Source organism: Scyliorhinus canicula, chromosome 10, assembly GCF_902713615.1.
Source record: "Scyliorhinus canicula chromosome 10, sScyCan1.1, whole genome shotgun sequence".
Taxonomy (NCBI): domain Eukaryota; kingdom Metazoa; phylum Chordata; class Chondrichthyes; order Carcharhiniformes; family Scyliorhinidae; genus Scyliorhinus; species Scyliorhinus canicula.
Window position 1 is genome coordinate 177,171,842 of NC_052155.1, and position 13,901 is coordinate 177,185,742.

The 13,901-nt window shown below is 50.0% G+C and overlaps 1 protein-coding gene across 1 annotated transcript in view; it reads left to right on the forward strand.

Moving 5' to 3' along the window:
• Positions 1–13,901, forward strand: part of si:dkey-225n22.4 (collagen alpha-1(XXI) chain) — a 229,012-nt gene that overhangs the window by 81,766 nt on the left and 133,345 nt on the right. The window contains exons 11-14 of the mRNA XM_038810217.1: positions 3,053–3,106; positions 6,703–6,756; positions 9,059–9,112; positions 9,203–9,256. Of these exons, the coding sequence (XP_038666145.1) occupies positions 3,053–3,106; positions 6,703–6,756; positions 9,059–9,112; positions 9,203–9,256 (216 nt within the window). The remainder of the gene's footprint in view (positions 1–3,052; positions 3,107–6,702; positions 6,757–9,058; positions 9,113–9,202; positions 9,257–13,901) is intronic.

A 13,901-nucleotide genomic window follows, 5' to 3' on the forward strand; every position in this document is an offset into this window, starting at 1 on the left:
AGGGGCTGAAGTCCGTCCTTAAAGCAATTAACGCTGCCCTCAGTGTTAAATTATTGCAGGTCAGCCCTTGGGATTGTGGGCCAGTTCCACCATGACCTTTTAGCCAGGGAGGACTGGAACCACATTGCCCTGTGAAATGCAGTCCATAGTCTGTGCTTTTCTGTTCTGCATTGTTACCTGGTGATAAAGCATTGTGTTGGATAATATTTTCAGCCAACGTATACATCCCCCTTTCTGTTTCCTCCTGCCCACTGCCTGGAAATGTGGTGGAGGCGGGTCCAATCGAGGCATTCAAGAGGACATTAACAATGTGCAGGGACAAAATGTGTATGGGGAAAAGGCAGGGGAATGGCACAAAGTCATGATGCTCGTTTGGAGATCAGGTGCAGACACGATGGGCCGAATGGCCTCCTGCTTCACCGTAACAATTCTGTGAAATGTTAACCCACTTGATAATGTAGTGTAAAGCATTTCATGAAATCTATCAGAACTTAATAAAACCTGGCTCATGCATAATGATGGCAGGAGAAGCCTGTGGTGTTACATATTAACCTGATACTTTGGATCAACCTAGAACAAATATTAATAAAGAGCTGAGGAAATGGATAGGGGGCAGCACTGTAGCATAGCGGTTAGCACTGTGGCTTCACAGCGCCATGGTCCCAGGTTCGATTCCCGGCTTGGGTCACTGTCTGTGTGGAGTGAGTACGTTCTCTGCGTGGGTTTCCTCCGGGTGCTCCGGTTTCCTCCCACAAGTCCCGAAAGACATGCTTGTTAGGTAATTTGGACATTCTGAATTCTCCCTCTGTGTACCCAAACAGGCGCCGGAATGTGCCAACTGGGGGTTTTTCACAGCAATTTCATTGCAGTGTAAATGTAAGCCTACCTATGAAAGTAAAGATTATTATATTATTGTTAAGAATTCCTCTCCTTTAGTAGACAAAGTTAGCTGTTCTTTTGAGCATGGTTTAGTTTATCTGGACTCTGGGGATCCTCCGCTTTGGCGAATTTTCCGACGGTGTGGGGTGGCCACAATGGGAAACCCCATTGGCCGGCTGCTGGGACGGAGGATCCCACTGCTCGCAGGGGTGTCCCACGCCAGAAAACGGGTGGGGCAGGACGGAGAATCCCGATCTGGTCGCAAGTCATAGTTTGTTTTAATACTGTGAGGGAAAAGTACTGCACTCAAGGCAAGCTACAAATACTGATGACATGATGTATAAACACAGGATGACACAAAATTCAAGTTCAATTTACTGTTGGCGGTGGCACTTTTAATATAGTACTTTTGTCTGTGCAATTTTGAATTTTGCCTCATGTGGCAAAGATTTAACATAGCTTTTTTAAAATGCCATTCGCCCCACATACATTATTAGTTTTAAAACATTCTTTTCCTTTCTGTGCATGAAGCAAACTTGTCATTTTCACCCAGTTACTTGCAGTGTAATACATCCCTCCCCCATAGTTTTGTGGTCACAATGATTCATTTCCTTATATTGAGAACCATTACCTGCCAGTGTGCCCACCAAATGCATTTTGATGTTGATGAATGGTACTGCTGATAGCTTGCTCTTTACTTTGTGTGTGTCCACAGTGCAGTGGGTTAGGAAGTGGATTGTGCCCTTGCATCCAAATTAAGCAATACTGAAAGAAAAGTCTTGTCCTTCACAATGAATGGCTGACAGTGTTATAATCTTTATGTTCCTTTTTTTCACACCAGTCCTGTTGGATGGTTGATAGTGCAAGAGAGCTAAAAGTTCCCGTCCTCCGGAAATAATTAAGATTATAATGCAAGAATGCGATCAAATTTAGGCATCAATGAAGTAATGTTAACTACCTAAGTTCATAGAGTTTTCATAGAATTTACAGTACAGAAGGAGGTCATTCAGCCCATCGAGTCTGCACCGGCTCTTGGAAAGAGCACCCTACCCAAGGTCAACAACTCCACCCTATCCCCATAACCCATTAACCCCACCCAACACTAAGGGCAATTTTGGACAATAAGGGCAATTTATCATGGCCAATCCACCTAACCTCCACATCTTTGTGACTGTGGGAGGAAACCAGAGCACCCGGAGAAACCCACGCACACATGGGGAGGATGTGCAGACTCCGCAGACAGTGACCCAAGCCGGAATCGAACCTGGGACCCTGGAGCTGTGCTATCCACAATGCTACCGTGCTGAGGTACATCAGTTGCACTGAAAATGAAGGGTCCAAATTTACTTCTCCTAAAATATGCCGTCAAAAAGAGTATTAAATAAGCACCGAAAATGAAATTATACAAAATTGGAGTTATGTCTATTAGTTATGTTTCATCTTTCAAGGTTGTCGACTTATAAAAAAGGTGTGGGGTTAGGGTTAACGTCTCACTCCACCTCTGGCGCACTGCTCTCTCAGCGCTGCACTGGAGTGCTAATCTTGATTTTTCTACAGTAAGAAGTCTTACAACACCAGGCTAAAGTCTAACAGGTTTGTTTTGAATCACTAGCTTTCGGAACACTGCTCCTTCCTCAGGTGAATGAAGAGATAGGTTCCAGAAACGTTTATACGGACAGAGTGAAAGATGCCAGACTATACTCTGAATGCGAGTCTTTGCAGGTAATTAAGTTGTTCCAAGTCCAGATGGAGCAGGTTAAAGAGGTGTGACCTGCTCCATCTGGACCTGTAAAGACTTAATTCCTGCAAAGACTCGCATTCAGAGTATTGTCTTGCATCTTTGACTTTGTCTATATCTATGTTTCTGGAACCCACCTCGTCATTCACCTGAGGAAGGAGCAGTGCTCTGAAAGCTAGTGATTCAAAACAAACCTGTTGGACTTTAACCTGGTGTTGCAAGACTTCTTACTGTGCTCACCCCAGTCCAACGCCGGCATCTCCACATCTTGATTTTTGTACTCAGGCCCTGGAGTGGGACTTGAATCTAGGATCTTATGATTCAGAGACAAGGTTGCTACCGACAGAGTCACAGCTGATGCACAAGCTCAGAATGTTTGATACATATTGATGACAGTCTATGTACCGTATCTTCAATTTGTGTTTCATTTTTAAGGGACGACCTGGCAAACAGGGTGTTCCAGGTACCCCTGGTTCTCAGGGCACACAGGTACAGCATTGCATCTTACTTTTATTGCGAGAAAAGTGAAGTAATGTGGGTACTGAAAATCTGAAGACGAATCATACAGACCTGAAACGTTAACTCTTGGTTCGCTCGCCACAAATGCTGCCAGACCTGCTGGGTTTGACCAGCTTTTTCTGTTTCAATTTACTTTTATTGCTTCCTGACGTGGCAATTTTACTGTAAAATGGTAATGTTTTGTGCTGATCCTCCCCCTTTATCCTTTCATACCAACCATCAGTTTCCTTACCGTGAGTTTAGACCCTCCCTTCTTTTTCCAAATGTGTGTTAATCCAGTCCTTTTCCACCTTGACAAGGATTTATTTGCTGTCAGCCCCAATTGGATATCTGTTCCATCTCTCTATCTACCTTTGAATGAAAACATTGTCCCTAAAGTTTCTAATTTCTTTTGATATATTTAACGCCAGTCGACAGAAGCTTGCATCATATTTGGTCTACTAAGTGTCAGTCCACGCACCCAACACAACCCCACTGTCAATGTCCCCAGTATCCCACCATGGGCTGACCTCTGGACCCATGCTGAAATGAGAAACATAAAGTTCTTAAGTGTCTACTGTAGACTCTATTTAAAAACGCACTCTCATTCATAAAAAACAATTCACCATATTTAAATTCCTTCAACTACACACTACCTTATAAAACAAACTATTAATTCAAGTGCTTAATTCCTTATACAAACATTGAAATTCATAGTCCCATTTTAAACAGTATATAACTACTTACAGCTATCAATCAAACAGTGAAATGGTAGACACTTACTGGAAGGTTGTGAAATCAGTCATGCAGCACTAATCCAGTAACGATAACCCTCAGGTTTATGTCAACAGAGTAAAATAGCAAGCAATAATTTATTTTAACATTTACCAGTTTTCTGCCAAAGATTTAAAGGGCAGGCGTTTTAAATTCCTCGACACTTGATAGTTGCTTTTGACAATTCCTTTTGACAGTTCCAATAATTTTTGTAATTTTTTAATGCACATTCAGGTCTACGTTTAACAATTCCGAAAGGTACCACACCTCTCACAAAGGGCACCTGACCTCCCTCAAATAGCAACTGATGTTCCCCAAAGGTGGCCTGGGGCGATATCCAAAGGTGTACTCTACCTCTCTAAAAATGGTGCACCAATTTTCCAAAGAGCTCTGATAAATTTAGACCTCCTCCTACCAGGTCTAACCTGCAAATGTCATGTTTCCTACTCCTGGCTAATGAAAATGAGGCATGACTGGAGGCAGGCATGGTTTTATATGGCCAGCTGCCTCTGTGAATTGCGCATATGCAAATCTTGCCCGGGACCACAGAATCATAGAATCCCTACAGTGTAGAAGGAGGCCATTTGGCCCATTGAGTCTGCACCACCCCTTCGAATGAGCACTCAATCCAAACCCCCCCCCCCCCAATAACCTAACCTGCACTTCCCTGGACACTAAGGGGTGCCAGATCCTGGCCAATCCACCTAACCTGCACATCTTTGGAATATGGGAGGAAACCGGAGCACCCGGAGGAAACCCAATCCTGCCCCCGCTAAAATGTTTGGCACCATTTCCGTTGATGCGAAAATCCGGCCTTTTCCGTTTCCCTCTCCACAGATGCTACGAAACCAGCTGAGTATTGTCAGTCGTTCCTGTTTTTACTTCAGATTTCCAGCATCTGCCGTGTTTTGCTTTTGTTTCTGTTCTGCGAGGTTGCATTATATTTGCCAGCATCTTGCGCACAGCTTATAGAACACCTTCTGAATATTAATATAATTTCCGTAAACTATCTAATTGGTAACTTATTCAAAAGAATTCTAATAAACTTTGTTAAACATGACTTGTCTTTCACAAATCCCCTTCTGCACGTAGCGACGTTGCAGGGTAATTGATTGTCCTTCATAGTTAGGTCCTCAATTTTGAGGAGTCAACCTAGAGCAGGAAACTCGCATGCAGGTACTGCAGGTAATAAAGAAGGCAACTGGAATTTTGGCCTTTATCGCTAAAGGAATAGAGTATAAAAGTAGAGAAATGGGCCGGGATTCTCCCCTACCCAGCAGGGCGGGGGGTCCCGGCGTGTCGGAGTGGTGTGAACCACTCAAGCGTCGGGCCGCCCCAAAGGTGCGGAATTCACCGCACCTTTAGGGGCCAAGCCCTCACATTGAGGGGCTAGGCCCACGCCGGAATGGTTCCCACTCCGCCGGCTGGCGTGAACGGCCTTTGGCGCCACGCCAGCCGGGGCCAAAAGGACTTCGCCGGCCGGCGTAAGTCCGCGCATGCGCCGGAGCGTCAGCGGCTGCTGACGTCATACCTGCGCATGCGCAGGGGAGGGGGTCTCTTCCGCCTCCGCCATGGTGAAGACCATGGCGAAGGCGGAAGACAAAGAGTGCCCCCATGGCACAGGCTTGCCCGCCGATCGGTGGGCCCCGATCGCGGGCCAGGCCACCATGGGGGCACCCCCCAGGGTCAGATCGCCCCATGCCCCCCCCCCCCCCCCCCCCCCCCAGGACACCGGAGCCTGCCCGCGCCGCCAATCCCGCTGGTCAGGTAGGTGGTTTAATCCACGCCGGCGGGAGAGGCCTGTCAGCAGCGGGACTTCGGCCCATTGCGGGCCGGAGAATCGCCGTGGGGTGCCCGCCGACCGGCGCTGGGGGCCCGCTGACCGGCGCGGCGCAATTCCCGCCCCCGCCGAATCTCGGGGGGGGCGGAGAATTTGGGACACGGCGGGGGTGGGATTCACCCCGGCCCCGGGCGACCGGGGGGTCGGAGAATTCCGCCTGTGTTGTTGCAACTGTACAAGGCGCTGGTGAGATCGCACCTGGAGTATTGTGTACAGTTTGGTCCTCTTACTTGAGGAGGGACATGATTGCATTAGTGGCAGTTCAGAGGAGGGTCACTAGATTGATTCCAGCGATGAGGGGTTGGTTTTAAGAAGAGAGGTTGAGCAATTTATGCCTATACTCTGCAGAGGTTAAAAGAATGGGAGGAGATGTGATTGAAGTGTACAAGATGATAAAAGGTGTTGACAAGGCAGAGCAGATGCTTCCTATTGTGGGACAATCTAGAACGAGAGGTCATAGTTTCAGGATGAGGGGTAGGAAATTTAAAACAGGGATGAGGAGAAATTACTTCTCTCAAAGGGGCGTGAATCTGTGGAATTCATTATCCCAGATTGCGGTGGATGCCGGAACATTGAGTAAATTTAAGGAGGAGACAGGCAGATTTTTAATCAATAATGGGTTATGGAGAACGGGCAGGAAAGTGGAGTTGAGGCCAGGAAGAGATCAGCCATGATTGTATTGAATGGCGGAGCAGGCTCGAAGGGCTGAATTGCCTAATCCTGCTCCGAGTTCTTCTGTTCTAACTTCTATACTCTGCATTCGAGTCAATAATTGAATACTTTTTTCGTAATGCAGAGACCCAAAGCAAACACATAACTCCAAATCCAACCTTACCAAGGTCAGATACAACTTTATAACCTCCTTAATTTGTAAAATGCCTGTGATGTGTACAATGGAAATATATTCTGTCTTTTGACCGACATAACCGACGTGCAATTCCTTCTACAATATATAATTTTTCCTCCCATTCAGGGTCAACCTGGTTTACCTGGATCTCCAGGGGAGCCTGGACCAAAAGGAGACACGGTAAAATTTCTGTTTACATTCATTGACCAACAAAATCACATTGCAATTATATGATGAAGTTTCCTCTTTAACACAATTAAAGTACTGATACAAATTAATAAGAATAATAATAGCTTATTGTCACAAGTAGGCTTCAATGAAGTTACTGTGAAAAGCCCCTAGTCGCCACATTCCGGTGCCTGTTCGGGGAGGCTGGTACAGGAATTGAACCCGCGCTAATGGTCTTGTTCTGCATTACAAGCCAGCTGCCTTAGCCCACTGTGTTAAACAAGCCCCTAAGAAGGAGTTTCATTGAGGCCTTCCTGTAAAACTCGAATGACTGGAAGTCATTATCATTAACTTGAATATCTATTTGATAATTTGCCTGTTAATAATAATAATAACCTTTTATTGTCACAAGTATGAAGTTACTGTTAAAAGCCCCTAGTCGCCACATTCCGGCGCCTGTTAGGATAAGCTGGAACGGGAATTGAATCCGCGATGCTGGCCTTGTTCTGCATCACAAACCAGCTGTCTGGCCCACTGAGCTAAACCAGCTCATGTACAGTTCATTTTTAAAGAAAAATTGTGACATTAGAAGAAGATCCTTGCTTTCTTTTTCACTGCGTCCCTTACATATGAACATGGAACAGGAATAGGCCATTCAGCCCATTGAGCCTACCCCACCATTGAATAAGATCATTGCTGATCTGATTGTAACCTCAACCCCACATTCCTGCCTACCCCCAATAACCTTTCACCTCCTTCTTATCAATAACCTATCTAACTCTTCCTTGAAAGTATTCAGACTCTGGATGGAATTTTCCCACTTTTTTTCTAAGTGCACGTTCAGGTGAAAATGTGGAGTACAGCAGGTCAGCTGCAACGCCAGCTATTCTCACCATATTTTCCAGCGTTTGGGGGAAATAGTGCTGGAGGTGCGCCCCGCGCCGACAACGTTGGCTTTCTGGAGATCGGAGTGCCAATTCTTTTAAAGGGCATCCTGTTCTATAGCACTATTAACACATAGAACCCCCGCCATCCCGTACCAGCCTCCCCGGACAGGCGCCAGAATGTGGCGACTCGGGGCTTTTCACAGTAACTTCATTGAAGCCTACTCGTGACAATAAGTGATTTTCTTTCATTTCATTTTCATGCATATGGCAAGCCCAGCCCCCTCTGCATGCACACAGAGACCTCCTGCGTGCATTCAAAGAACCTTCACCACCTCTCCCACAGCTGATCAGGTAATAGGGAATGCTGCCATTGGATACAGGGAACTCCCCCATCCCCTCATTGACCTCCCCAGCGGAAGCCCCCTTTGGCACTGCCCCCTCGAACTGCCCTATGGCACTGTCTCCTGGCTGCCAGTTCTGGGGGCAGTGCCGGGGTAAGTGCCAGTGTACGTCGCCCTCCTGCCTGTGGGCTGTACTTACCTGTTTTCCCCAGGTAGGGTCTCTTCACCTGGTTTACATTGCTCTGGACCTATTGTAAACCTCGCCATTGTGACATCATGTCACAAGGGGGAAACCCTAATGTGGGGCGTAATACCTCAGGGAAACCCTCTAATGAGATTTCAATATATTTTAAATGAGGATCCTGACCTTCCCCATTGCATCATTGGGGGGCGGGGCGGGGGGAGTGGGGCCTCTCACAAGATTTTGCACCCAAATTGCCTGGAGTCTTTATTTTATATAAACTTAGAGTACCCAATTCATTTTTTACATTTAAGGGGCAATTTAGCGTGGCCAATCCACCTACCCTACACATCTTTGGGTTGTGGGGGCGAAACCCACACAGACACGGAGAGACTGTGCAAACTCCACAGTGACCCAGAGCTGGGATCGAACCGGGGACCTCGGCTCCGTGAGGCAGCAGAGTAAACCGCTGCGCCACTGTGCTGCCTTGCTTGGAGTCTTTAAACTTACTTTTCATTGCCTATTCTGAAACTCCATTTCAGAATGCTTCACCTGAACCTTAATCCATGTTTCCCAACTCTGTGCAAGTCAACAACCTGTGGCTTCCTACAACCCGACAAATTTAAATTTAAAAAAATGACAACTTTTCAAATAAAACCCATTGCCAAATCTCTCCCAGTAAATGTCCCACACGATGATAGTCATCCATGCTCCAAGGTATTTCTTTCAGGGTCATGTCAACAGTTTAACAGATAAAACTTGGACCTATTTAACAGGCGAAATTCACAGACGATCCTAATTTGCAATGAGTGCTCTCGGTGAAACTCTAACAGAATTAATCATTCGTAAAGAAAAAAACCTATTTCAAAAATCATGACCATGTTTTGTTTATTTATATATTTTAGGGTGAAAATGGAGAACGTGGCTTCCCAGGCACTGAAGGGCCTTCGGGTCCTAAGGTAGTATTTTGACACATTTAATCACACTTCCATTTATGTTAAAATGCAAAATATTCATTTCTGTTTTCTCTGCATATTTTGTTTTGAAAGGGGCCTGAAGGACCAACTGGACGACAGGGGATACCAGGGATCTTTGGAAAAAAGGTATGTAATTTCAGCTATATTCCCAGATTAATGTTTGGTCCTTGCAATAATAATGCAGACTGTTATGTTTGGAATGCTGTCCAATATGTTTTTATCGTCTCCAGAACAAAAACGCTCCCGCTTCTGATCGACTAAAATATGACTTGATGCAGTAAGTGAGCTGCTGACAGCGGCTGAAATTCTCCGGCCGTTGGGATTCACTGTTCCTGCTGGGAGCGCACCCCCTCTCTGGGATTCCTGGCACCGTGGGGTGGATTCAATGGGAAATTCCAATGATAAATGACAGGAGTGTAGAATCCCACCGCCAGCGAACTGTGTGGTCGCCTAGAAACACGTGGCTAGGGAACCAGAGAATCTCACCCAGCATGTCCAAAATGAACAATAAAGACCTTGAGGAGCACATTGGATGTAGTAGAAGTTGTTGTGTGTTCTCGGCACCTCTTAGGTTATTGGGCAGATGACATCCTGATCAATCATACATCTCTGGCTATAAATTACCAGTTAGTTGTTCAAACAGTAGCATTAGTAGAAACTAGAGCAATACAAAGGATTGGGTTTGATTCCAACACTAATGGCTGGATGCTCCCTCCAGTGTTGAAAAGAGCATTCGGATCTGTTTCCAGCACCCAAACCTGCCCCCACGGGGAAATAATCACTCAATGGGATTTTGAAGGGGCAGCCCCCTCAATTGGCATGGTAACAGGATATCCATCGAATGGAGAATTGTGGGTGGGCTCTCGAAGCTGGAGGGTGGCAGGGTGGCACAGTGGTTAGCACTGTCACCTCACAATGCCTGGGACCCGGGTTCAATTCTGGCCTTGGGGTGCTATCTGTGTGGAGTTGGCACGTTCTCCCCGTGTCTGCGTGGGTTTCCTCCGGGTGCTCCGGTTTCCTCCCACAGTCCAAATGTGCGCGGGTTATGAAGATTGGCCATGCTAAATTGCCCCTTCATGTCCAAGGATGGGCCAGCTCGGTGGGATTAGGTGATAGGGTGGGGGTGGTGGATTGAGATGGTGGTGGGCTTGATTGGAGGGTCGGTGCAGACTCAATGGACAAAATGGCCATGGGGCTGGTTTAGCACAGTGGGCGAAACAGCTGGTTTGTAATGCAGAGCAAGGCCAGCAGCGCGGGTTCAATTCCCGTACCGGCCTTCCGGCGCCGGAATGTGGCGACTAGGGGCTTTTCACAGTAACTTCACTGAAGCCTACTTGTGACAATAAGCGATTATTATTATTCTGCACAGTAGCCATTCTTTGGGATTCTACGGGTCAATCAGAGGCCTCCCATCTTGAGAGGAACAGCATATTGTGATGGCGGGTCTGTACCAGAGAGAGTGCTTTAACATGGGGACATCTTCTCTCCATCTTTTTCAGTCTTTACTTTAAAAAGAACAGTTTCAGGAGCAAGACCACCACTGTGAAGGGTGGGAGAACCCCTTTACAGAGCAGCCATTGGCAGCACCTATACAGGAAACACCTGTACGTCCGCCTGGAGTGTTGGCCTCCATCACGTGCCTGGTGCCTCCCTCCAAGTAACTACAGCTACGGTTGTGAGAAACTGGAGGCTGTCTAGAAAATCCTTGTCAGCTTCTTTAATTTACCTAAAAAAATCAGCCATCCACTATGTGGGAGGGGTGGGGTGGAAGCCCTGCTGGTCCTGGACCCCTCCCTCTCTGGTCAGAATAATCAATGTTGAGAAAAGGGGTCAGCAAACCAGAACGCCATCCAGCGCCAGTACTTTGACACCCCCTCTGCGTCCATTCCCGCCTCACAGCAGGGCCTGAAAACCTGCTCTTAAATGTGTAGGGTGCGAAATTCCAGTCCAGGCAGGCTGTAAGCCTATTGGATCCGATGGCTGAGAGCTGTGGGGAGGGTTAAAATTTGGTATTTGGAAAGTACAAGCTGTTTTTGTGTTTTTTACGGTGAACTCTTCCCTCTCCATCGCTGATCTGTACTTACAGTCCAGTGTGAAGGCCTCAACCTCCAACAGTGTCCTCAGCTCCAGGTTCTTCTGTCTGGCTGCCTCGTCCGGCTGTGCAACGGCACTCACACTCAGGACTCCTAGGGTTTTGAGGCCACACTGAGACAAGATCCTACTTTACAGGAGGAGTCCGTCATCCCTGATGCTTTCTGGGGATCTTTAGTCGCGACCAGCAGTAATTAGATACTGGAATACAGGGTAGGGTCAGCATCGGGCCAGTTTAGTTGGATGTGTGCCCTGTGCTGACACACTTATAGAACATAGAACATAGAACAGTTCAGCACAGAACAGGCCCTTCGGCCCTCGATGTTATGGTGGCAGTTTGCTGGACTCTGACTCTAATCTGAGTCTTTGTTTGAAACTGAGAAAAATATTTGTAATTATCTGTCATGATACTTATCATTTTGACCAATGTCCATAATGCAAAGTTCATGGGCTGGATTCTTCCAAAATGGGGCTATGTTCCCACGCCAGCGTAAAAGCGTACGTGTTGTACTCCTGAGTTTCCTGAAAAAAATACAAGCCGATTAATTTTCCTGCAGGGGGCTATCAGGGACCCAGAGTGCTTCATGCAGCGCGGACATGGGTCCCCACACTTCCGGTTTTGAGTCCGCGCATGCGCATGACAGCGGCCTCCAACAGCTGCGCCAAGCGCCATGGCGGACTCGGACTGCGGAGGCATCTGGTAGATGTAGGCCCCCTGGCTGCGCGTCCAAGGATCCATCCAGCCCGATCTCTCCCCCAGCCAGCCATAAGGTTCCCAACCCCCCCCCCCCCCCCCGGTGCCCAATAACCCCCGTCCCCCACCAGGGCGGCCGCGGACTGAGTCCGCAGCCGCCACGCGAGAGTCCTGACCAGCAATACCATGTTAGTTCCATGCCGTCGGGAACTCGGCCGATCGGGAGCGGAGTATCACTGGGCCGCCTCTGGCAATGTCCCCCCAGCCGCGCAGAGTAATTCACGAATGCACGGATATTCGAGGCCCCGAGAATCGCCAGACTGGCGCCGGGTCCAATTTCACCGGCAAAGTTGATTCTCCGCTCCCACGCCAAACGTGATTTTGGCGCAGACCTGCAGAGAATCTAGCCCCCTATGTGGTTTTACTATTTGTACTGTTTTGATTAGCCACAGCCTAACAGCAGTTTGCCAGAATAGGAATTCCAGAATCATGGGGCGGGATTCTCCGACCCCACGCAGGGTCGGAGAATTGGCGGGAAGCGGCGTCATTTCCGCTCCCGCAGGTTTCGTAATTCTCCCGCCGGAAAAAAACCGGCGTTGTGCAAATCCCGTCGGCAGCCTGTGAAAACAGCTGGCGCCGGCGGGATTTCATTTTATTTGCACTGACCTGAAATCTCCGGCCCGGATGGGCCGAAGTCCCGCCGACGTGGCCACGGGTCACGTCGGCGCAAATCAGAGTTGATTTAAAACGGCGTCAACCATTGATGATGGTTGACGCCGTTCAGTGTCGGGGGTGGGTTGAGGCATTGGGGGGGGGGGGGGGTGGGTTGAGGCATTGGGGGGGGGGGGGGTGGGTTGCGGCCATCGGGGGGTTGCGGCCATCGGGGGAGTGGGTTGCAGCATCGGGGGAGTGGGTAGCGGCCATCGGGGGAGTGGGTAGCGGCCATCGGGGGGGTGGGTTGCGGCCATCGGGGGGGTGGGTTGCGGCCATCGGGGGGGTGGGTTGCGGCCATCGGGGGAGTGGGTAGCGGCCATCGGGGGGGGGGGGGGGGTTGCGGCCATCGGGGGGGTTTGGGGGCAGCGGCGGGCAGAGAGGGGGGGGGCGACGGTGCGTTGGCCCCGGGCATCCGTCGCCCCCCCCCCTCTGTACGCCGCTGCCCCCTACCCTAACCACCCCCCCCTCACCACCCCTACCTCCCTCCAACGCCCCTACCCCCCTCCCCACCACCCCTACCTCCCTCCAACGCCCCTACCCCCCTCCCCACCACCCCTACCCCCCTCCAACGCCGCCCCCCCATCTCTCGCAACGCCGCAACCCCCCCCCCCCCTCAACGCCGGGTCCCCCCCCCCTCAACGCCGGGTCCCCCCCCCACCTCAACGCCGGGTCCCCCCCTCAACGCCGGGTCCCCCCCCCACCTCAACGCCGGGTCCCCCCCCCCCCCTCAACGCCGGTCCCCCCACCCCCTCAACGCCGGGTCATCCCCACCCTCAACGCCGCAACCCACACCCCGTCCCCCTCCCTCTGAAGGCCGGTACCCACACCCCCCCTCTCTCCTCCTCCCCCCCTTCCTTCCTCCGTTAGTGGGGGGGGGGGGGGGGGGGCGTTAGTGGGGGGTGGGTGCGGCGTTGGAGTGGGGTAGGGGTGGTGAAGGGGGTAGGGGTGGTGAGGGGAGGGGGTTGGGGTAGGGGCAGCGGGGTGCAGAGGAGGGGGGCGACGGATGCCCGGGGCCAACGCACCGTCGCCCCCCCTCTGCACGCAGCTGCCCCTACCCCAACCCCTCCCTTCACCACTCCTACCCCCTTCACCACCCCTATCCCCCTCCAACGCCGCACCCCCCTCCAACGCCGCACCCCCACTAACGCCGCACCCCCCCCCCCCCACTAACAGAGGAAGGAAGGGGGGGGGAGGAGAGGAGGGGGGGGAGGAGAGGGAGGGGGGAGGGGGGGGGGGGGAGGAGAGAGGGAGGGGGGTGGAGGAGAGAGGGAG